A 25270-nucleotide genomic window follows, 5' to 3' on the forward strand; every position below is an offset into this window, starting at 1 on the left:
ATTCAGCCTCCAGAACTGTGAGAAAATTAATTTCTGTTGCTGAAGCCACCCATTCTGTGGCACATTCTTATGGCAGCCCTAGCCAGCTAATGCAAACATACTACAAAGCCACAATAATACAACAGGTTTTCTGCCTCAAGAACAAGACCCAATAAACCCATGAAGTAGAAACAGGAGTGCGGGTCGGGCGCCAGGGCTCACGCCTATAATCCCAGCACTTTGGGAGGCCAAGGCAGGCAGATCGCTTGAGCCCAGGAGTTTGAGACCAACCTGGGCAACATGGCAAGACCCTGTCTCTACAAAAAATATTTAAAAATTAGCCAGGCATGGTAGCACGTGTCTGTAGTCCTAGCTACTCGGGATGCTGAGGCGGGAGGAACACTTGAGCCCTGGAGGTGGAGGTTGCAGTGAGCTGAGACCGCGCCACTGCACTCCAGCCTGGGCGGCAAAGTGAGACCTTGTCTCCAAAAAAGGAAAAAAAAAATGAAAGGGAGTACAGAGAAAGAGAAAGACCTATGTATATAAAGGAACTGGATAAATGATAAAGGGGGCACTACAAGTAATGGGGTAAAACAGACCACTTAGTAGACAGTGTTTGGAAAACTGGACCAACATGTGGAAAAAATTAAATTGGATCCCAAGTTACACCATTCGCAATGACTCCAGATGGATCAAAGTCCTAAATGTGGAAGGTAAAATTGTAACATCAACAGGAGAAACATAAAACAGTACTTCTGTGATACTGGAGGAGGCGGAAAATATCTTAAATAATATCTCAAAAGCATAAAATGTAAGATGAAAAATTGATGAATTTAATCAAAATTCTGTTAAATTGCTGACACTATAAATAAGCAACAGACAAATGAGAGATATCTGCAACAAAAAACTGTCAACAACCTAATATTCAAAGCATGCAATAAACTCCTGCAAATCAGTAAGATAAAGATAGGAAATCAAATAGAAAAATGGGAAAGGATGTACATAGCCAATTCAGAGAAAGAAACCAGTTACAAAGAGCTGTTCAAAATCATTAATTGGCCGGGCATGGTGGCTCATGCCTGTAATCCCAGCACTTTGGGAGGCCGAGGCGGGTGGATCACCTGAGGTCAGGAGTTTGAGATCAGCCTGGTCAACATGGTGAAATCCTGTCTCTACTAAAAATAAAAAATTAGCTGGGCATGGTGGCGTGTGCCTGTAATCCCAGTTATTCGGGAGGCTGAGACAGGAGAATCACTTGAACCAGAAGGCGGAGGTTGCAGTGAGCTGAGATCGCGCCATCGCACTCCAACCTGGGCAAAAAAAGTGAAACTCCATCTCAAAACGAAATGAAACAAAACAAAATCATCATTAATTGAGAAAACACAAATTAAACTGACACTGAGATACCAGTTTGCACCCATCAGACTGGCAACAGATTTAAAGGTTGTTGCTGTGAAGTGTTGGTGGGGATATGGGAAAGAAGAACCCTCACAAACTGCTGCTGAGAGTACATGACCGACTTCATGACAGCAGGGCTCTCAAGCTCCTTCCCTCCACTCCCTCACACACAGCAGCAGAAGCAGCAGCAGTATTTGTCCCCAAGCTAAAGTAAAGAATTGCTCATTAGTGAAAGTGGGCTACTAGCTGGGGAGGGTGCTGGGGGCACCGAGTGAAGAGGAACTTGAAATGACACTGAGCAGCAGGCATGGAGACAAACACGGAAAGTAGCTCCACTCATCACAGAAAAAGGCTGGATTCCTCTTCTAACTAGAGTAAAATCCTGCTTATTTTGGGTTGGATAATTCTTTTTGTGAGGGATCATCCCATATATTGTAGAATGTTTAGCAGAATCCCCAGAATGCTATGTCCTCACAAGGCTGAAAAGCAGAAAACAGTGAACTCACTCCTGAAAGCACCTTTATAGTGGCATTAACACCTAAGAGCCCTCATGACCTAAACACCTTCCATCAGGCCCATCTCCCAACACTGTCACCTTGGGGATTAAGCTTTCAACATGTGAATTTGGGGAGACACGGTCAGGCCACAGAAAATGCATAAATGGTTGTATAATCACGTGATGGAATATCAGAATGCAATGAAAATTAACAGCTAATAGCTATCTATGCCCATTAACATGGATGAATTCATAAATTGACATTGAACTAAAGCAGCAAGTCACAACACATGTAGTATAATTCCATATATTATGAAGTTCAGAAAGGGCAAAAAAACACAGCGTATTAAAAGGAATGCATACACAGCTGACAAAGCCATAAAGAATTCCAGGGAAATGATAATACAAAAATCTGGATAGAGAGGGGAAGATGAGGATATAGTGGAAGAGGAGCACAGCAAGATTCTAAGGTTCTAGCAATGTTCTGTTTCTTTTTTTTTTCTTTTTTCTTTTTTTTTTCCTGAGACAAAGTCTCGCTGTGTCACCCAGGCTGGCGTGCAATGGGGCAATCTTGGCTCACTGCAAGCTCCGCCTCCTGGGTTCAAGTGATTCTCCCACCTCAGCCTCCCGAGTGGGTTATAAATGTCCAACACCATGCCCGGCTAATTTCTGTGTTTTTGGTAGAGACGGAGTTTCACCATGTTGGCCAGGCTGGTCTCGAACTCCTGACCTCAAGTGATCCGCCTGCCTCGGCATCCCAAAGTGCTGGGTTTACAGGTGTAAGTAACTGCGCCTGGCTGATGTTCTATTTCTTAACCCGAGTGCTGATCATCAGATGTTTATCAATATGTTTTATAATTAGCTGTAAGATACATATACTCTGCCATATACATGATATTTTTCACAATAAACTGAGCATAGTGGCTCATGCCTGTAATCCAAGCACTTCAGTAGGCCAAGGCAAGAGGAGGACTGCTTGAGCTCAAGAATTTGAGGCCAACCTGGACAACAAAGTAAGACCCTGTCCCTACAAAAAATACAAAAATTAGCTGGGCACGGTGGTGCATGCCTGTGGTCCCAGCTACTCGGGAGGTTGAGTGGGAGGATTGCTTGAGCCCAGGAAGTCAAGGCTGCAGTGAGCCATGATTACACCATTGTACTCCAGCCTGGGTGTATTCCTGCCTGACAAAGCCAGACTTTGTCTCCAAAAAATATAATAGGCTGGGCACAGTGGCTCATACCTGTAATCCCAGCACTTTAGGAGGCCGAGGCAGGAAGACCACCTGAGGTCAGGAGTTCGAGACCAGCCTGGTCAATATGGTAAAACCCCGTCTCTACTAAAGATACAAAAATTAGCCAGGTGTGGTGTTGGGCACCTGTAATCAGCTACTCAGGAGGTTGAGGCAGAAGAATTGCCTAAACCCAGGAGGCAGAGGTTGCAGTGAGCCAAGAATGCACCACTGCACTCCAGCCTGGGTCACGGAGCAAGCGAAACTCCATTTTAAGATAAATAGATAAAAATAAAAAATAAAAATAAATAGTAAAATAATAACAATAATAAACCTTAATCTAATAAAAGACATATAGTTCCACTTCCAGCTAAGATGATAATGGTCAAGAAAGAACACACTTGTGCTGTAACAGTGACAGAATGGAATAAACAACAACAACCAGAGCATCATATTTTTGTTTGAAGCTATCGAAAAATTATAAATTCAAGAAGTCTAAATAAAATAAATTCCAGAATGAGATGAGCCCTTAAGTGCTGATGCATACCTGCAACATGTGAAACATGAAGAAGTAAGACTCTATAGACAGATAAACTTTGCTAGAAAAGAAAAGCAACTACATTTGGGCTGGTATGGAGGACTGAAATCTGGAAGAGTCTCCAATACAGAGCTAGTCCTCCCCACCCACCAATTGTCTCCAATGAACTACTATGGAAGCAGTGATGTGGAAGTGAGGGAAGAGCTGGAAAACAGAGAAAGAGCTCTGTAATCTCAGTGGTTAGGTCCCAAAGACTTGATGGAGGGAGGGGCCTGATCCTGCTGATCCTGACCCAAGACACTGCAACGACTGGTGAACTAAAACTAATTAGTACTGATCCAACCCCTGATTAAACAAAAAAGACCACCACCTCACCCTTACTTCCTGATAGAAGGGCAAGTCTTTTGTGCAGGTAAACATTATTTATTTATTTAACAACTGCATGTGAATCTACAATTATCTCAAAAGTAAAAGGGTTAAAAATTAGCCACTGTAGTCAACACTGTACTTTTAAACACAACGTACAGCATTCAACCAAAATTAAACAGCATTTTAAGAGGCAGGAAATGGGAGTAAAATAGTAAATAGAAGCAGACTCTCAGATGAATTAGCAGATAGGAGCTTTATAATAATTATAAATATGATATAAAGTCAGAGGAAAAGATGAACAAAATGGTTAAAATATGAAAAATTTCAGCAGACAAATAAGAAAATACAAAAGAATGAAATGGAAATTCTAGAAATAGAAAAAATATAATATCCAAAATGAATTGGATATTGTTAGATGGACTTAATAGCAGACTGAATACAGCAGAAACATGAATAAAAAGAGGTGTGATAGAAATTGTCCATCTGAAGGCCAGGCACAGTAGCTCATGCCTGTAATCCCAGCACTTTGAGAGGCCAAGGCAGGTGGATCACCTGAGGTCAGGAGTTTAAGACCAGCTTGCCTAACATGGTGAAACCCCATCTCTACTAAAAATACAAAAAATTAGCTGGATGTGGTGGTACTTGCCTGTAGTCCCAGCAACTCAGGAGGCTGAGGCAGGAGAATTGCTTGAGCCTGGTAGGTGGAGCTTGCAGTGAGCCGAGATCATGCCACTGCACTCCAGCCTGAGCAACAGAGCAAGACTCCATCTCAAAAAAACAAAACATAACAAAACAAAACAAAAAATGAAATTATCCAACTGAAGCAGGGAGAGAGAGAGGAAAAAAAAAAGAACAGTGAAGTCAAAGTCCTAAGGGACAACAGCAAATGTGTAACTGAAGTCCAGAGGAAAGGAAAGAGGGAATAGGGAAAAATAAATATTTGAAGAAATAATGGCTAAGAATTTTCTAAAACTGATGAAAGAGATTAACCCACAGATCCAACAAGCTCAGTGAATCACAAAGAGGATACATACAAAATAATAATAATTAAAAAACCCTTACTTAGGTATACATCATAATCAAACTGCTGAAAATCAAAGATTAATAGAAAAATTTTAAATCAGCTAGAGAAGAAAACCCCATTACATTCAGGAGAACAACACTAAAAAGGACAGCTAATTTCTCATCTGAAACATCAGAAAACGGTGAAATGACATTTTCAAAGTGGTGAAAGTAAAAAGTGCCAACCTAGAATTCCAAAACAGAAAATGTTATTTGAATATGAGGTAAAATAAATACGTTTTCAGGCCGGGCGCGGTGGCTCACGCCTGTAATTCCAGCACTTTGGGAGGCCGAGACGGGCGGATCACGAGGTCAGGAGATCGAGACCATCCTGGCTAACATGGTGAAACGCCGTCTCTGCTAAAAATACAAAAAACTAGCCGGGCGAGGTGGCAGCGCCTGTAGTCCCAGCTGCTCGGGAGGCTGAGGCAGGAGAATGGCATGAACCCGGGAGGCGGAGCTTGCAGTGAGCTGAGATCCGGCCACTGCACTCCAGCCTAGGCGATGAGCAAGACTCCATCTCAAATAAAATAAAATAAAATAAAATAAAATAAAATAAAATAAAATAAAATAAAATAAAACAAAATAAATACGTTTTCAGAAAAAGTAAAACATAAGAGAATCCACTGTTTTTTGTTTTTTGTTTTTTTTTTGAGAAGGAGTCTCGCTCTGTCGCCCAGGCTGGAGTGTAGTGGCCGAATCTCAACTCACTGCAAGCTCCACCTCCCAGGATTACACCATTCTCCTGCCTCAGCCTCCCGAGTAGCTGGGACTACAGGTGCCCACCACCACGCCCGGCTAGTTTTTTGCATTTTTTTAGTAGAGATGGGGTTTCACCGTGTTAGCCAGGATGGTCTCGATCTCCTGCCCTCGTGATCCGCCTATCTCGGCCTCCCAAAGTGCTGGGATTATAGGCTTAAGCCACCGTGCCCAGCCGAGAATCCACTTCTTATAGATGTTCTACATTCCTTCCTGAAACTCTGACTTTCCATCTGGTATGATTTTCCCTTTAGCCCAGAAAACTTCTTTAGCTGTTTTTGTAGTGCAAGCATGTTGGTAAAAAATTCGAGTACAATATTAGTGCAAACCAGACTTTTCAAGTTAAGGATTTCAATTTAAAAATCAATTAAAAAGTGTATAGCTTAAAAAGCCAACAGAGGAGATAAAATGGAATACTAAACATTGCTCAGTTAATCCAAAAATAAGACAGGAAAAGAATAAGGAAGAAAAAAGAACATATAGAACAAAAGAAAAGAAAAAGCAAAATTGATATGTAATCCATTTTGTAAATGGATGGATTGAAAAGAATTAAAAAATAAAAAATAAATGGATGGATTGGATTAAATCCAATCATTTCAATAATTACATTAAATGTAAATGGACTCTTCCCTTTAAAAATATTTATTGCCTGCCTACCTTCCTACCTTTCTTTTTTTTCTTCCTTCCCTAAAAAGCCATTAGACAGGCAAACAGAAGTGGCTCAAGGGCCACATGTAAGTACATAACCAGAGTGGGGCAGATCCAAGAGGCTGCTGGAGAGAGGCCACAGAGACAACACAAGTAAAGGTAAGCAGAGAAGCCAAAATAGGGCCTGCATGTCAAGGAGGCAGCAATCTGGAGGGGTCAGAAGAATCAACTTTGTCACTGTTAGGATAAGATACAAATGTGGGAAGGAAGACAGCCAGAATGAACCCCATGGTGTTGGACTGGAAGTGGAGTGTATAGGGTTGAACTCATGTTTTTCAACACATGGAGAAGTAGATAGACAGATAAATAGAAAGGTAAATGTGTGTATAGATACAGACTTACATATATGATGCTGTTCCCAGCCCTTTTCAGTGGGCTGAGCTGGGAAATATTAGGATATATATATATTAGGACATATATGTATGTAGATTTATACATATACATATATACATATATATGTGCACTATATATGCTCTATACACTATATATACTCTATACACTATACACTCCCCTTCCTAATATATATATCCTAATATATACATATCCTACTATTTCCCAGCTGAGCCCACTGAAAGTGGCTGGGAACAGCATCATCCCAGTAGCAATGAGCATCCAGAGACAGCATCCAAACATCTCTCCCCACTCAAAGGAGTCAGGGCTCCTTGGATAAATGGAAGATTACAGGGCTGATCCAAGGAAAAAACAAGACGAGCCTGAAACTTTTTTTATGCTAGAAGCTATGGAAATGCTCAAGGAGTGATGGAAGATATACCAAAAGGACAAGGGGCCAGTTCACTCATTGGTGCATAAAAAGATGAAAATTACTTTCTTTTTAGAAATGAAAGATACGTTACATAAATAAAGTTAACATATAGCCTTCTGAAATGCACAAATTAGAAGTTAATACAGAATGGGAATAAATGAGCTAAGTTTTCAACTCAAAAATACAGAAAAAGAAAAAAATTCATAAAGTAGAAGGAAGGCATTTAAAAAGATAAAAGTAGAAATTAATAAAAGGGAGCACAAAACAAAATATTAACATTGCTTAATAAAATATACAAGCCTTTAGCTAACATGCTCAAGGGAAAAAAAATACACAAACAAGAATGAACTAGGGACAAGGGTACAGGACATAGAATGAGACGGTGAAAGTGGAAATTACAATCCCAGCACTTTGCGAGGCCAAGATGAGTGGATCACTTGAGGTCAAGAGTTTGAGACCAGCCTGGGCAACATGGCAAAACCTCATATCTACAAAAATACAAAAATTAGCCAGGCGGTATGGTGCACACCTGTAATCCCAGCTACTCAGGTGGCTGAGGCACAAGAATCGCTTGAACCCAGGAGGCGAAGGTTGCAGTGAGCTGAGATTGTGCCACTGCACTCCAGTCTGGGCAACAGAGTGAGACTCTGTCTCAAAACAAGAACAAAAACAAAAACAAAACAGAATAAACAATCTTAATGTCCTTCAACTAGGGCCGTAAAATAATTTAGCAGACCTCATGCCACTCATTAGAAAACATAAACGTAGACCTGTACATACTGTTATGGAAAGCAAGTCTCAGAATAACACATAGAATATAATAGCATTTCGGTTAAATATATATATACACATACACACATGTATCAGGTTGAACCATATGAAATCGCCATTTTTGTAAATCAAAACTTCTTCAATATTGGCAATTGCGTATGATTCACAGGAAGGAAGTCACAGTCTGGAAGGAAGAAAAGGAGTCTGAGAGGCATATGAAGGGGGCATTTGCTTCTTATTCCATATTTCTGTTTTGCATGAATCTTTTATGATAAAAAGACATCCATTCGTTATGTATTTTAAAACAAATAGTTGTTTTAAGACCCTGCTGCTTTCCATCCAGCCCCTTGGCTCTGTCCAGGAGAAGACATTCAGCCCCCACCTCTCAGCCTCTCTCAGCTTCATCGCTGGAACACCATCCTCCTGGGGAAACAATTCAAGCTATGGAAGATGTTCTAGTGTGATTCCACGTTGGAAAACCAAGAACAATGGCCAGGCACAGTGGCTCATGCTTGTAATCTCAGCGATTTGGGAGGCAGAGGTGGGTGGATCATTTGAGGTCAGGAGTTTGAGACCAGCCTGGCCAACATGGTGAAACCCCATCTCTACTGAAAATACAAAACTAGCTGGGCGTGGTGGTGCACACCTGTAGTCCCAGTTACTTGGGAGATTGAAGCAGGAGGATCACTTGAACCTGGGAGGCGGAGGTTGTAGTGAGCCGAGATCGCGCCACTGCACTCCAGCCTGGGCAACAGTGAAACCCTGTCCCAAAAAAACAAAAGAAGACAAACAAAAAAAACAAGAACACCTTCAGTGCCCAAATGCAGGAAAAGTAACCTGGCCATCATACGCAGCACCACAAAGATGACTTTTGACAAACTTTGGTTCTTGTATACACCCTTTGCATATAAGGTACAAAGGAACAAAACTATGGCTGTATGGAAATAAGCTCATAAAGGACACTGGGAGAAAATGCCCCCAAATGGTACCAGTGGTTGGAGAGAGGGGATGGGATTATGAGTCATTTTCCTTCATTTTTTTGAGACATGGTCTCGCTCTGTCACCCAGGCTAGAGTGCAGTGGCACAATCACAGCTCATTACAGCCTTGACCTTCCAGGCTCCAGCGATCCCCTCGGCCTCCTGCCACCCCTGCCACCTCCCTGCCACCCCACCCCCAGTAGCTGGGACCACAAGCACATGCCACTACACTGGGATATTTATAATTACTATTATTTGTAAAGATAGGGTCTCTCTGTTGCCGATCTCAAACTCCTGGGCTCAAGTGATCCTCCCACCTCCACCTCCCAAAGTGCCAGGATTACAGGTGTGAGCACTAGGCCCATTTTCTTTTCTTTATTTTTCACACTTGCTACAAGGTTTGACTGTTTTTACAATCAACCTAAACAACATGAAACACACTGAAATATAAGCTGAAAACTACGGCTTATTAGCCCTGCCCAGATGGTGTCTATCATGCCTGATGGTGTCTATAAACATCAAGAGGGCAATTGTTCCTTAAAAAAAGCAGGTTCAGCCAGTGGTTGAGAATCCAGCATCTGGAGCCAGAATGGCTTGGTTGAGATCCCAGCTCTGCCAGTCCTGACCAAGTTATTTAACCACTGCAAGATTTGGTTTCCTTGATTGTGAAGTGGGAATCATATCAGTACCTACTTCAGAGGTACTGTTGTTAATAAAGATTAATTGCTGGCCAGGTGCTGTGTTTTACGCCTGTAATCCCACCACTTTGGGAGATCGAGGTGGGCAGATCCCAAGGTCAGGAGATCGAGACCATCCTGGCTAACACAGCGAAACCCCGTCTCTACTAAAAATACAAAAAATTAGCTGGGTGTGGTGGCGGCCCCTGTAGTCCCAGCTACTTGGGAGGCTGAGGCAGGAGAATGGCGTGAACCTGGGAGGCGGAGCTTGCAGTGAGCAGGTATTGCACCACTGCACTCCAGCCTGGGCGACAGAGCGAGACTCCATCTCAAAAAGAAAAAAAAAAGATTAATTGCTAAGGAACTGGGCCGGGCACACAGTGCCCAGCAAATGCTGGCAGCTGTTCGTATCACAATAATCATTTTTATTCAAAGTGCCTCTTTATTCCTCTTAGACACTATTAAAACTAAATGAGATGATGACTGGGCAAGAACGAAAACTAGAGCTGGCCAGTCCACATGGCGGCCTGGAGAATGAGTCCTCGCGTGTGTGCAACCTCTGTTGGTTCCAAGTATGTCTATTTCAGTGATCACTCAGCAGATCGGCAAGACAGGTCTGATTCTGCATTTAAGCTTGCTAAGAGGATAAGTACCTCTATGCTGTTTTGCATAAGAAATGCTTTAGAGGCTGGGATTAATGCCACAATCCCATCAGCTCCTCCTGAGCCCATGGAGGCCTTCTACCCTAACTGCTTCTCCCTGTATGCTGGGCTGTTCCCTTCCCTGGGGTCCCCTTCTCAGAGCCAGAGGACCCCTGCCAGGCACTCCACCAACTCCAGCACCATCCCTGCCCTGCTCACCCAGTCTCATTTTCAGGGAACTTGGAAGTCTTTGCAGACCTTTGGGAAATGTCTTTGTACACTTAGGGTGGTGGGATGAGGGTATTCAGAATGCTCATGGTGGTAATTTTACATATTTTAAAATATTGTATTGACCTAGAACACACATCCTGAAAAATGCACACATCATAAGCCTATAATCTTCATAAATGTTTACAAACTAAACACACCCATGGAACATGAAACAGAACATCACCAGCACCCCACAGGCCCCTTCTGAAGGGCAACTACTAATTATCCCAACTTCCAATAACAGTAAATAGTTTTGTCTGCTTTTTAAATTTTTTTTTTGAGACAGGGTCTCATGGCTCATTACAGCCTCAACCTCCTAGGCTTAAGCGATCCTCCCACCTCAGTCTCCTGAGTAGCCAGGACTACAGGCATGGCCCACCACGCCTGGCTAATTTTTGTATTTTTTTGTACAGATGGGGTTTCACCATGTTGCCCAGTCTGGTCTCGAACTCCTGGACTCAAGTGATCTACCTGCCTTGGCCTCCCAAAATGCTGGGATTACAGGTGTGAGCCACTGTGCCTGGCCTGTAGTTTCATCTGCTTTTGAACTTGATGTACAGAGAACCCTGCCATATGTATGTCCGTGTTTGGCTTCTTTTGCTCAGTGTTACATTTGGTGAGATTCACCCATTTCATTGTGTATCACTGAGGCTGGTTCATTTTCATTTGTGTGTAGTATCCTGTTGTACAAATGCACCACCATGCATTTTTCCTGTCTACTGTTAATGGGCACTGGGCCACTTCCACTGTGGGGCTATTCAGCATAGTGCTGCCATGAATGTTCTCCTGTACATCTTTAGTAAACACATGCACAAATTCCTGTTGTGCCTTTACTTAGAAGTGAGATTGCTGGCTAGGCATTTATTCAGCTTTAGTAGATGCTGTCTAATAGGCTTTCCAGGAGGTTTCCCTAATGGGTATTTTTATAGTATCATTTTACTCTGTCAATTCAAAGGTATAAAATATATGTTACATAGAACTCGGATTGTCCATAAAGTGTCATAGGAAGGCCCTCAAGCAAAGCAGCTTCACTCTCTTCTCTAGTGACAACAGCTATAGCCCAGAGGGACAAATACATCTTAGAAACCTGGACTTTATAGGCAGCCAGTCCAACCTCCTTACAGAGCCCTAGACCATTTCAACGCCGCCTGTAAAGGGAACTCACTGACCCCCTAAAGCTGATTATTCTACAGCTCAAGTTCTCAGAAATCCCTTTCTCCTCCTTTTGTCTCCCCCAGCCCCGGGTCTGCCCTCTCCACGCCAGTTGCTATGGTTTGAGTATGTGTCCCCTCCAAAACTCATGTTGAAGCTTTACCCCCAACATCACATATTGAAAGATGGGGCCTTTAAGGAGATTGGGTTATGAGGGCTTTATGAGTGGATTAATCCATTCATGGGTTAACAGATTAACAGGTTAATGGATTAACGGGTTATCGTGGGAATGGGACTGGTGGCTTTCTGAGAAGAGGAAGGGAGACCTGAGCTAGCACACTCAGCTCCCTCACCATGTGATGCCCTCTACCTCCTTGGGACTCTGCAGAGAGCCCTACTAGCAAGCAAGCCCTCATCAGATATGATCCCTCAACCTTGGACTTCTCAGCCTCCATAATTGTAAGAAATAAATTCCTTTTCCTTATAAATTACCCAGGATCAGGTATTCTGTTATAGGCAACAGAAAATGAACTGAGATATCAGTCTTCTGAGTTTTGACAGTGCTACTACATCCCCCTCTTCCCTGTCCAAGTTGAAAGATGCAGACTGTGTCCCACAGGCAACGGGACCTGGCTAGGCTAGAAGGACAAGATCCACTCATGTCCCCAGACCTTGCACTGCCTATGTCTTTGGAGTCCAGAGCTCAAGACAGCTCATCTGCAGCTTGGAGCTTAGGGTTACAGAAAGACCTTTCCCAGGCCCTACAGGTCCTGGTCAAAAGGTCAGGCTATTGTGGACACAGCTGAGAAGCAGGAACAGCCTACCTGCTATTCTATGCCTGCCTACAAGTGCCAATTGACATACTTTCTCACCCCATCCCCAAGGTCAGGTCCACCTTCCTCCTGCACAAGGCCCCCTGAAAGAAAACTTTAGTAGACATTGACTCACTAGCCCTGGCCCCCCAGGGGTGAGCTGGCCCTGAGCCCCCACCCCGGGACACATGCTGCCAGTGGCTCACTTACTGATTCGATAGCCCAAGCCTTCTGCGTGAATCCTCTTGGCCATGAATTGTCCTTCAATCAGTGCTCGAACCTCCACATCCCCAGGGAATGCTGCGACCTGTCTCCAGGAAAAGGTGGGCACAGAGTAAGGAACTCTCATTGTCCATTCGTGTGTGTGTGTGTGTGTGTGTGTCTGTGTCTGTGTGTGTCTGTGTGTGATCTTTTTAAACAACAGCCCAGATTTGAAACTCATAGCTGGGCTCTTTAACCACTATCTTTGCCTGTCACACACACTCACACAAACACACTACTGAAGCACACAGGCCCACAGCCTCACATGCATGTCACTTTGAAGAGTCAGAGACATTACAGAATTTAGTCTCAGGCAGCTGAGAGTTCAAGTTCTGTCTACCATTCAGCTCTGCAATCTTTAATAAGTTACATTAGTCTTGCTATCATTCTTTTTCTTAACAAAACGAAGATAATAGTGGTGCCTGTTTTTTAGGGTTGTTGCAATGATCAGGTTAGACAACAGAGCCTGGAAAATGCAGTACATACTAGATAAGTGACAGCCACGAGCTTATGCTGAGATCCCACCCCTGTGGCATGTCCTTCAAGCTAGCACTGATGGGAATCAACCCCAGGCTCACCCCTGCTTCTCTGGCACCTGAGACCAATGCTAGAACCTGCCGCCATCCCCCTCATGAACAGCTACACTCTAACGTTACCTACCTTCTTCTAGTTCCCAAGCTGCTCCCTCTGCCTGGAAGTCTATCCTACTCTTTCCATGGTGAGATCCTGAGTACTTTCAGGTCTCAACCTAAAGGCCACCTTCTCAGAGAGGCCCAGACCCGATCACCCCACCCAGGGTAAGTCTCCAGCCCACCCACCAGCTGCTTTCCCTTGCAGCACTCTGTTCTGCTTCCCAGGCTTAGCACCTGCTGCATTCATGTACGTGCTCATTCACTCATCTACTGTCCCTCTCCCTCCTAGACAGCAGGCTCTAGAGAGCAAAGGCCACCGATGTCTTGTTCTCCTTTGTGTCCCGGGTGCCTGGCACCAATCATACACATCTGTTGGTTGAATGAATGAATGAAGAACACTACTTTCTCCTTGACAAATCTAGGATTGATATGCATGAAAGAGAACAGGCATAACTTCTCGCTCTAATAAAAGAAACCAAACTGATTCTCCATCAGAAGATTGAAATGAACTTCCTACTTTATACAAAGCTTTCCATTCATAATCCAACATGTAGTGCCATCATCTGCCATTGAATCCAATGCCAGCTCGGACAGTTACAGTTTCCAGACAGAGTGTCTTACATAAACTCCCCATTTACTGGGGTCAGAAACATCTCTCAGGTATAACCCAAAATGTGGTGATGACTCTCCAGTGACTATCTAACAGCAATGTCAATTTCGAGCAGCAAGAACCAACTAAATCCTTTCTGGGAAAGGTCACATTGTGGAGGAGAAAGAAAACAGCAGCTTCAGAGCCAGAGAGGACTGGATTTGAGCCCCCTCCACCACCTATGACCTGTGACTCTGGGCAGATTATTTAGCCTGAGCCTCTGAGTCTCAACCTCTCCATCTAGAAAGAGGAACAATAGTGCCTATTGCTTTGAAAAGTAAATGATAGCCGGGCATGGTGGCTCACACCTATAATCCCAGCATTTTGGGAGGGGGCGTATCACTTGAGGTCAGGAGTTCAAGACCAGCCTGGCCAACATGGAGAAATCCCTCTCTACTAAAAATACAAAACTTAGCTGGGCGTGGTGGCTTGGGTCTGTAATCCCAGCTACTCAGGAGGCTGAGGCAGGAGGATCGTTTGAACCCAGAAAGCAGGGGTTGCAGTGAGCCAAGATCGTCCCACTGCACTCGAGCCTGGGCAACAGAGTAAGACTCCAACTCAAAAAAATAAAAAAATAAAAAATAAAAGAAAAGTAAATGAGGAAGATATAGAAAACCATGAGCACAATGCCTGGCACCAAATGGGCTCAATAAACGTTAGAACCTCCCGGGCTCAGTGGCTCTTTCAACCACGAGGAAATTAATGATCTCAAGATCCATGGGTTCTTGATGGATACAGGATAAAACTCGCCAAGGAAATAAGCTCTGTGACACTCAATGATAGTGTTAGCATTTGCTAAATTGGAAGAGAACGCTCAGGTTTTCTGCATATTCCTCCCTGAGGGAAAGGACCGTGTCCTGCAGATTCCCCAGGATCTAGAATGCACGCTGGCACATCACAAGTGTGTATGATATCAGTGGATGAGTGAATGAATGAAGTCCGTAAAAGTCACACAATTTCATAGGCAATTGTTAAATTTTACACTCACAAATGGAGCCAGTGTAACTCCAATACCAACAGCACACGTACCTTGTGGTTTTCTGCGTTAAACCTATGACATCCAATAATTTCAGGGGTGATCTCCATTACATCAAAATAAATACCTGACATAAAACCAGGAAGACATCAGCTGTCATTAGTCAAAAAACAAAAGACCGGCCTCTCAACAGACGTAGAACAGGGCAAAATGACCCCATATCCCCGGGTCCCCTGGCTCTCTTTCATCCCCCAGATGAGACCTGCGAATATTCTCAGTTCTTCTCTCCAACAGGATAGAAGGGAACCAGGGAGCCCTGAGCTAGCTTTTCTCAGAGACAACTCTTCCTGCTCTCACTTGGCAGCCTTGAACAGGAAGCAGCTGCCCAGTCAATCCTAAAATACCAACACACGTTTGACCAAGGGAGGCACAGCCCCTCCCTGCTCAGGCCTTCCGAGACACTGGGCACTTTTCCTTGTGCCTGGGGCAGAGGACTGTGAACGGGGATACACCAGCGTAGAGGCTGCCCTCTCTGATGCTGTCACCAGGGGCTTGGTGGGGACAGAAGATGTAGCTATGGCCTGATCTTCTGCTCAGAGCAGAAGCCAAGGACAGCCTTACAGGCCCACCCTTGCTCAGAACACAGGGTTCCACACCAGCTTGTAGGATCTGTGGAATAGAAGTGCAGATAGACAGTGCTTCCCTGGACTTCTCCATGGCCCTCCTCTCCCCCAGTTCATGGGGCCCCAGGCCCTGCCCCTCCAGCCGGCAGCTGCTGACCCTTCACAGGCTTGGGCATCACCAACTGGCCTACCCAGGTTTCCACCGTTGCCCATCTCTGTGGACTGCAGTGCCTTAGAGAACTTGCTCCAGGAACGGGACGCGGACTTGTCGCGGATCTTCTCTCTCATGAGGGAGCCATTTTTAAAGCTGCAGAAGAGGGTATAGCTCTGAGGAAGGGAGCCAGTGCTTGCCCGCTGGACCCGTGAGTTTCAGTAAAGAGACCCAGGCAGAGGAACTGCAGGTCAGGCTGGACCACAAGCCCTAGTCAGTGCACAGCAGGCTCTGAAACTTAGGTATCAGAGGCGCTTCCTCAGATTCCAGGCCCCTGAACGTCCCTGGGAGGCACCGGAAATGCCCTTATCTTAGGCTGTTTACACAGGAGACTGACACAGAGCAGCTCCCGGTAGAGACAGGGAGCTCCAGTTTCTGCACATTCTACCATGGTCACAATGAGGCAGGGCGGGCTAGATTAACTAGCCACATTCTCCAACGCTTCTCAGGGCTTAGGAGCTCAGAAACCATTTCCCTCAGGAGCTCTGGACAGGTCTCCAAAGGCCTGTGGTCAGAGCACAGAGCATGTCCCTTCCATGAGAGCTGCTGGGAAGAAGGATGTCCTTTCCACTATGAGGGTCCACCACATGCCGGACAGGTCACAGCAACAATGTGCGGTAAATGCTCTTGCCCTCCCCATCTCATGAGGAAAGTGTGGCTCAGACATGCGACACTACGGAGTTTGCCCAAGGTCACACAGGATATAGGTGGTGAGGATAGGATTTGAACCCGGGCTTGAGGGACTCAGGGTCTTGGGTTATTCCCCACCCAGCTCTGCTGTCAGCAAGAGTCGGTGAGTCCTTGGGGGTCTCAGTTGCCCAGCAGAGCCTGGGAAAGTGGAGGGAGTCATTCTAGAGCTTAGTGGAATGACTTGGGGTCCTCAAGATGGTGCCAGATCTGCCCACATCTCCTCACCCAGGGAATGGTGCCAACCAACACCCAGGCTCACCACAGGAGTGCCATGTAGTGCTGGGAGTCAACCGGGTTGCAGAAGATGTGGCCTTCCAGGGCAGGCATGGGTTCTTGGAGCCAGAGAAACAGGGTGTCACTGGTGCCCAGGCTGACCTGGGGAGAGATGGGCAGAGGTGGGGTGCCTTGGGCTTTGCCCACACACACTGCCCTCTGCCAGCGACGCGCTGTACTCCACCCACCTTAACCCTGTCACTTTACTCCCACTGCAGACCTCAGATGCAAGGCCACTTTCTCAGAGCCACTTCTGACCCTCCCACACCAGATGAGCCAGGAGTTAGTTCCCCAGATGCAGATTTCATGGATCTTCTGTGCTGATTTCCCACAACTGCCTCTAAATAATGGTTTGGGTGATGGCTGGTTCCCCACATGACTTTCCCACTAGAAGCAGGAAGGCCTGGGTTATGTCTTCCTTATTCATCTGGGCTGCTCACAGCCCTTTGGCCCCAGGTCTGACCCTCTGCCACTGCACGCACTAAGACTGGCCACTGTGAAGCAGGCAGGGGTCTTGCCCATCTAGCAAAGAACAATGACTTTCTGAGAAAGATGTGCGCTCCCATCCCCTCCCTCCACTGTCTTCTAGAACTGGCAGACACTCTGACATACAGGGACCCAGATCCTGGTCCTTCAGGGTCTGGGTCCCAGCAGTATCTCTGCTACTTATCAGAGTGTGGGTGTGAGTGTGGAAACAGAAAGAGCCTATGGGTGTGGGAAGTCACCTTACCGCAATGTCACCTTCCTCCAGTCTCATGCCTGCCAGCGACGCTGAGAATGGGAGGGGAGCTTCTGGTTAGCTGGTGGCCACGTGGGAACCACAAAGCAAACCACAGGGCTCTCCAGGCAGGCGCACAGCCCCCACCTCCAACCCCCACCCACACCCTAGGGTGGAGGCAGGAGCAGGGGGAGCTGAGCTCTCAGGAGGCCCTAAGAGGAGAAGGTCATAGGGGTCGGGGGTGAAGTCTCTGTTAGCAGGGCCTCTGATTTGAGCTGTGAAGTCTCTTCCCTGAAGGGGTCCAAACATCCCTCCACTGTCAGGCACTCCCAGGAGTGCAGAGAATCAAGGAGGCCAAGACAAGACACCAAGGATACACAGCAGAGAAAAACACAGGCAGTAATGGAAAAGAAGCGGGTGAGGTTATGTTCACTGTCTGTGCCCTGCCTTAGACACAAGGCCCACAACAGCAGTCTTTTCTTTTTTTTTTTTTTTTTTTTTTTTGGAGATACAGAGGTGGGGTCTCACTCTGTCACCCAGGCTGGAGTGCAGTGGCATGATTATAGCTCACTGCAGCCTCGAACTCCGTGATCATGCAATCCTCCCAACCTCAGCCTGCCAAGTAGCTAAGACTACAGGTGCACACTACCACACCTGGCTCACAACAGTAATCTTTATCTGCCTTGATTGCTGAAGTGCCCCAGCGCTGAAGGAAGGCCTGACACATAATAGGCACTCACTAAATGCCGAGTGAATGAACATGTGAGTAAAGGTGAAATGGGAGTGAGGAACAGGTGCACTCAAACACTGCCACTGAGGTTCAATCAGCAGTGTGTGTGTCAGAAGCCTTGGATCCAGGAATCCCACCTTTGAGAACTTATCCTGTAACAACGAAGAGATGAGACCGAATGTGCATCTCAACATCGTTTGCACTGCCAAACACTGAAGCAACACCACCCTCCATCCATAAGGGACTGGTGAAATAAATGCTGGGACAATTGAGCTCTAGACAACTGTTAAAATGAGAAAGATACTGCCTAGGTTGATTAAAAAAAAAACAAAACAATGCTTATTTATGAGCACAGAAAGAAGACTGAAAGGACAGAAAGTAACCTTTCTAATTAGGGTTAAAATTAACCTTTCTAGTTAGAATTAAATGTAACCCTAATCTGGTGGATCGTTAGAAAAAGGCTTTTCCTGGGGTGGGGCTGAGGGGTAGTAGTCAGGGTGTTGTTTACTGCAGCCCACCTGGCCTGCCTTCAGAGATCCGAGGGCCCCTCCAGGAGTGGCTTCAGGACTACCAGAGGAGAGGAGGAAGAAGAGAAGAGGCTAGGGAAGGAGATGAGGTGTCTGGACGAGAAACAAGTCATTGCTGCAGATCAGATGACAGGGCAGAGACTTAAAACCATGTCCTAGAGGAAGGGTTGGAGGAATTGAGCTATTCATCTTGGAACAGAAAAGACAGGTTAGGGATGGGGTGGGCAAGACTGCCTTCCTTAATCATTGAGCAGTTTTCATCCAGAGAGAGCAGACTGACCAGCTCCTGAGGGCAGAGTTGGAGCTGAGATGGGGCAGGTACAAGGAGTCAGATCGCAGGGTGGGGGTGGTGGGGAATGACCACAGAAGGCTTCACCAAGAGGCTGGACTGGAATTCTCAAAAGTCCAGCATGGACCCAGTCAGGCTCATCGGACAGTGAAACTCCCTGAGATACTCACCTGGGTTGTCCCCAGTGAAGGCCACCACTTTGCATCCTGGAGGAAATCCGTAGCGCTGGATGTAATAGGAAGAAATGGCTCCCTGAGGGACGGGGATAAAGCAAAGGTGCTCTGTTGAGGTAAATCCTGCCCGCCCAGCACAGCCACCCACCCTTCAGGCCACGAAAATGCTACAGGCTCCAGGTCACCAGAGCTGAAGGAATGTTTTGCAGAGCCTGGAGTCACACCACTCCCTGTCACAAACTGGGCGTGTCCCTCCTGTTCACAAATCACCAGAGAAGTCCAGTGCAGATTTGGAACCACGAGCATGAGGTCATCTCAAAAACTGCCGATCTTGAGATTTCAGGTAGAGAGAACAAATCAACCCCTAACTAGTGCTTGCTTTATAAGCTCCAAATTCTTGATACAGCATTTAAAAAAAAAAAAAAAGGGTAACAGGACGCCAGTAAGCAAACTCATGGGAGCAGATAATGCCTCGCACACTCGCTCTATCACCCTAGCGACTGGATAAACAATAATTGGACGTGAAAGTGCAGAGAACAATGTTCTAAGGAAAGTAATCCAAAAAAGACAGTGTGCAGGGAGGGCTATCTGAGCACTACCTGCAAAAAGAGGGATGATGAAAAACATGGGTCCTGCTTGGTTCCCCCACACGTGACACCGATGTGACAAATGAAAATGCCTTTTCAGAGTCAGTTCTTTCCCGATCCTCAAGCTGCTTGTCTGCCCAGGCTCCTGCTTGGAGGCAAGGGTTCTCTCATAAGGCAAACAAAGCCTGCTCTGAATTTCACATCCAACTAAAAGCCACGTGTGGATTATCAGTCCCAATGGCTTGGCTGTTTTCTGTCTGCCCTTTCTCTGCCTTTCTGACCGGCGTCAGTCTGTCTGGGTTCTGCACTGTCAGCTTCCACAGGGCCACATGGCTCTTCCTTCAGCTCCGTGCACTGGCCTCATGGCATACTTTAGATGCTGATGGTTTGGCTTTGATGTTCTGCCTCATGGTGGCAGAGGCTGTTTTCAGCATGTCAGTGTGAAGCATACAAGTGTGTGCAGTGGTTCACACCTGTGATCCCAGCACTTTGGGAGACTGAGGCAGGAGAATTGCCCAATCTGAGCAACATAGTGAGACCCTGTCACTACCAAAATAAAAAAAAAATTAGCTGTGCATGGTGGTGCACGCCTGTGGTGCCAGCTACTCAGGAAGCTGAGGCAGAGGGATCACTTGAGCCCAGGAGTTGGTGGCTGTAGTGAGCTATGATCATGCCACTGCACTCCAACTTGGGTGACAAGGTGAGACTGTATCTCTGAAAAGAGAACAAAAGTGCTTCTGTGGCTGAGACTCCCAATGAGAAGTCCTCACAGCAGCCCCTCCTCCACATGGCCCAGGACTCCCAGTTACACGACTCCCTCTAGGCCTCAGAGTGCCCTTGTCCCTTGTTCACACCAACATTCTCTCCCACCCAGAGTTCCTTCTGGTTGTTCTGGCTCTGTGGTAAGCATTTCCCACCAAAGGGCCCCAGAGGCAGGACCCAGATCTCTCTCTTTCTCTACTCCATTGTGCCCACAGGACAATGGAGAACAGGGCTGGCCAACTAGGACACACCAGCGCATTCACAGCCGGTGTCCACTGCAAACGGGTGGGGCCGCCGTGATGGGTAAATGTTTTTCCCATTACCTGTGGGACCAGGCACTATTTTAAGTGCTTTAAACATATTAACTCATCTAATTTGCACAACAGCCCTGTAAGATGAACAGCATCATTCCCCTTGTTCCAGATGAGGAAACTGAGACACAAAGTCACAAAGCTGGTAGAACCAGGATTCAGTCCCAGGCTGTCCAGTGCCAGGGCCTGTGCTGTGCCAGCCCCGCTGGTATTTCTTTCTATTTTCCCCAAGGCTGCCTCCTTCAAGCTTCATCAGCAGTCCCTAGAATTTCAGCAGTCTGTGCATTTTTTCTTTAGCTATGCAATCACCTGCCATTTTTATCCCTATTCTAATAAATTCCTAGTGTAATTTTCCAAAGTCCTGCCGACCATAAGGCATGTACCTGAGCACCTACTATGTGCAAGGTACTGATCCAGACACTGACTTACATCTTAGGCTAAACTGAAGACCCTGCATGTGTATGCCTGTGGATGAATGAACAAGGGAGTGTGCAGCGTGTGCGTGTGTGTGTCTGTGTGTGTGTGTCTGTGTGTGTGTGTGCGCGCGCGCGCTACAGTGCTTCCCTGGTAGCTGCCAGCTCTTAAAAGAGCCACATCGCCAGAAAGGAGACCTACCACAACTGAGCATGATGGTACTGGTGGGCCAAGCTTCTCCTCTAAATGAGGTGCACAGGCACCAAGGCAAGTCTGGGACCAGACTTTATCCTGTATCTGCAACAAATTCATTCCAGAACCTGAGGAAGGAAAGAAACAAACAACAGACACATCTCGAAAACGGACCTTTTGTGAAAATGCACAAATCTGGCAAACAGTAGATAATTCTCTTGACGCAACTTGTACTGGAGCTCTTTCTTCATGGAAGGTATGTATGCTTGTGTTGTTCTGGAACCAGAGAACCAGAGGCCCTAGGGGCCCTTGGAAACACATGGCACCACACCTCCTCCAAATATTCCTCATCAACTCAAACACTACAGTTAGCTTGGAAATCTGCTGCTCAGACACCTCCCGGGGGCCTGGAACTAGCAGCAACACACTGACCAGTAACTACTCTCTATGTCCCTTAGGTTTCCAGGTCAGCCCCCAGGGATTTCTCAATCTCATCTGACCTTTCAAGGAGAGGTCTCAGAGTCCTCTAAACTTCCTCCTGGTCACTGAGATCAACCTATTAGCTCCTTCCTAAAACATCCTCCTCCCAAGGCTTCCCTGAGGATGGGAAAGGACAGGGAACCCAGAGCGTGGGTGGAGAGACCTCCTCCTCCACTGGGCCAGTGTGGAGGCAGACAGAGGTGGGCTGGGATGCTGATGGTGTCACCTGCCCAGGTGAAATTAGGAGGTGCCATCTCAGGTGAGTGAAGGGGAGCAGAGTGGAGGGCCCAGCTGTGGCTGAGGAACATAAACCTCCGGAATGCCCCCCGCAGCAGCTGCTGCGGTCATCAGCCCTGTGGCAGGAGTGCAGAACACGGGTGGACATGCAGGCTACTCCAAGTTGACTGTTCTGCCTGTCTGAGTTCTACAGAGCTAGCTGTAGGGAGTCCTGTTGCCTCCTTCAGATTGTGAGGGAAGCTTAACAGCACTCCTTAGTCACTCTCTCTCCTGAAACCAGAATAAAGCCTGGCACACAACAGCCCTCAAAACCTTCCCATGAACTCCCACGAGGCCCAGAGCATCCCGGGCTCCATTCTGAAGCCACGCCCACGGCTCTGGGCTCCTGCCCTGTATTCTCCACCCCCATTCTGTCCACACTCTTCTCACTCTTAGGCTCATCCAAGAGTTCCCGCAGCAACCTCCTCCCAGCTTTCCCTCCTCACTGGCACCATCCGCAATTTATTTTTTTTAGCGTTTTGATTCTAGAAGCTCATAAATCTCATGAGTTCACCAAATGTGAAACAAAAACTTTAATAGCTCCTTGCAGGAGCCAGGCTCCATGACTGCCCCTGCTGATCCCAACCTCCTGGTCTTCACCCCTTGTGAGGTTCCCCCCAACATTATACTGGGTCAGCTGTACCTAGTGTGTGACCAGTAAGATGAGACAAAAGTGATGGCACATCACTTCAAGATTAGGGTATAAAAGACTGCTCAGCTTCTGCTTGGCCTCTGTCTCCTCCCTCCCTCTCTGCAATGTCACTAATGGCCCCATAAAGAGGTCCACATGTGAGGAACTGCGGCCTCTTGCCTGTAGTCCTGTGCATGATGCTGGAAACGGATCCTCTAGCCCCAGTCGACCCTGAAGATGACTTCAGTCCCGGCTGCCAGCCTGACTGCCACCTTGTGGGAGATCCTAAGCCAGTACCTCCCAGCTAAGCTGCCCCCACATTCCTGACTCTCAGACCCTAGGTGAGAAAATAAACATGGTGGTCTTCAGCTGCTAAGTGTTGGGGTCATTTGTTAAGTGGCAAAAGATAATGAATACACTTCCTTCCTGGCAATAGATGACCGGGCTACAAGATTGGCACCCACTCAGGGTAGATGGGGCTCCCATTGCCTGCACACCCACATGCCACATGCAGGCTGCCCAGGCACCCACCCCATACCCTGAGGCTCACCATCGCTGTAGTCAATAGGGGAGTAAGAGCCAAGGAACAGGGAAGCAGCAAAACTACTGACCAAAGAAATTCTCTGTAAAGGAAAGAAACAGTGAGAGGTGCCTCACTTCCACACACCCTATGCTACTGAATGCTTCTGACACACACACAGCACGAAAAAAAATTGGAGACGGAAGTGGAAACTTTGAGCAAAAGGCCCAAATAATGGTGGAGACTGTGCATCTCCGATAGGAGCTGCTGGAATACCATGAGCAGACTCCTTGGGAGAGCATTCATTCTCTACAGTTTCTGATGGGCCATAAAACTGCCGAGGTCAAAAGAGACAAAAGCCAAAAGCCCTATGAGAAAGGGCTTAGGGAAGCTGCCTTTCCATCCAGAATCCACATGCTGGGGAATGTGTGCCCTGATTTCCTTCCTCTATTTCCTTGGCATTTACTTCTGCTCACAAGGGAAGTGGATGTGTGGCCTCAGAACTAACCAGGACACTCTCAGGGCTTCAGGAAAGCTGGCTCCTCAGAAGCCACAGACTCTGAGCAGTAGCCAGAGAAATAAATGATGGATTTTCAATGCCATCCTGAGGGTCTGTACTTCCGCATGAGAATCACGGGCCTTTGGAACTGTGGAGAGAATGTTATCATCCCCTGTCCTCTGTCAGGCCAACTTCGTTCCACACGCAGAATTTAGGGAGGGTTTTCACCACTCCACCCAAAGCCTACATTAATGGCTAATGCTGCCGAGTAATCTGGAACCTCGAATCATTAAATAATACACCACATGTTAATTTCTAAGATTAAAAAGGCGCTTTGGTTTAACGTGAGCTGATCGTTTCCTTATCACAAGATGAAAATCACTAGCCGGGGTGTGGGGCTGTTTCTCAGGCAGCAACAAGCGCTGGCTTCAGCAACTGTGGAGCCAGGAATGAACCTGGGTTCCTGAAGGGCCACAGCTGGGGACACAAAGGCCTAGTCCTACACATTTCCAAAGAAAACACTGACTCCACGCCAACCATGTGCCTGGTAGTCCTCCTGTGTTAACCACATAGGAAAGTGAGCAGACACAGCCTGCTCAGACACCCAGATCTTCTACTCAGGTGGTCTCGGGAACATGTCAGTCCCCAGTGCTCCCACCTGGACCCTCACCCTCACCCTTCTGGTCAGGAGAACCCCTGACTTCTCTTTCCCACATTCCATTCTTCCCCTCCTCTTTGAAAATGTCCTGACAATGAGAAAAAAACAAATCGAATATATCATTTGTTAATGTCTGCTTATCAATGTTTTCAGTCACTGCACATGAGATGTATCTATTCTAATGTATTATGAAAAGAATTCAACCTTGACTTTCAATCAAACAGGAACATTTAACCAACCTCCGTGTGTGAGTAGGCCTCGGGGTTCTGCTGGTAAATTTTTGCAATTTGGTTTCCTGTAAAACGCTGGAAAAGAAATATAAATTCTTAGGAACCCAAATCCTACACAGAATGAATAATCACCTCCATAAAGTGAGTTTACTGTAGCAAGCTCTGTATAGGAGTAGGTACCATGAAAGCTTTTAAAAGTAAGCCCCAACCGGCCGTGGTGCTGTGTGCTTGTAATCCCAGCTACTCAAGAGGCCGAAGTGGGAGGAGCTCTGGAGCCCAGGAGTCCAGGCTGGGCAACACAGTGAGACCCCATCTCTAATAAATAAAATATTTTTAAAATCAGCATTAAATCTGT

At 46.5% G+C, this 25270-nt stretch overlaps 1 protein-coding gene across 2 annotated transcripts in view; it reads right to left on the reverse strand.

Annotated features, from left to right (window-relative positions):
- Positions 1-25270, reverse strand: part of XYLB (xylulokinase) — a 74879-nt gene that overhangs the window by 21508 nt on the left and 28101 nt on the right. For both annotated transcript variants that reach the window (XM_073023356.1, XM_007971745.3), the window contains exons 7-15: positions 24925-24990; positions 23559-23631; positions 21631-21749; positions 19353-19434; positions 17649-17689; positions 16905-17020; positions 15936-16051; positions 15175-15248; positions 12814-12910 (exon numbers count right to left, since the gene is read on the reverse strand). In XM_073023356.1, coding sequence (XP_072879457.1) covers positions 12814-12910; positions 15175-15248; positions 15936-16051; positions 16905-17020; positions 17649-17689; positions 19353-19434; positions 21631-21749; positions 23559-23631; positions 24925-24990 — 784 coding nt within the window. The remainder of the gene's footprint in view (positions 1-12813; positions 12911-15174; positions 15249-15935; positions 16052-16904; positions 17021-17648; positions 17690-19352; positions 19435-21630; positions 21750-23558; positions 23632-24924; positions 24991-25270) is intronic.

The sequence above is a fragment of the Chlorocebus sabaeus genome, chromosome 15 (assembly GCF_047675955.1).
Source record: "Chlorocebus sabaeus isolate Y175 chromosome 15, mChlSab1.0.hap1, whole genome shotgun sequence".
Classification (NCBI taxonomy): Eukaryota; Metazoa; Chordata; class Mammalia; order Primates; family Cercopithecidae; genus Chlorocebus; species Chlorocebus sabaeus.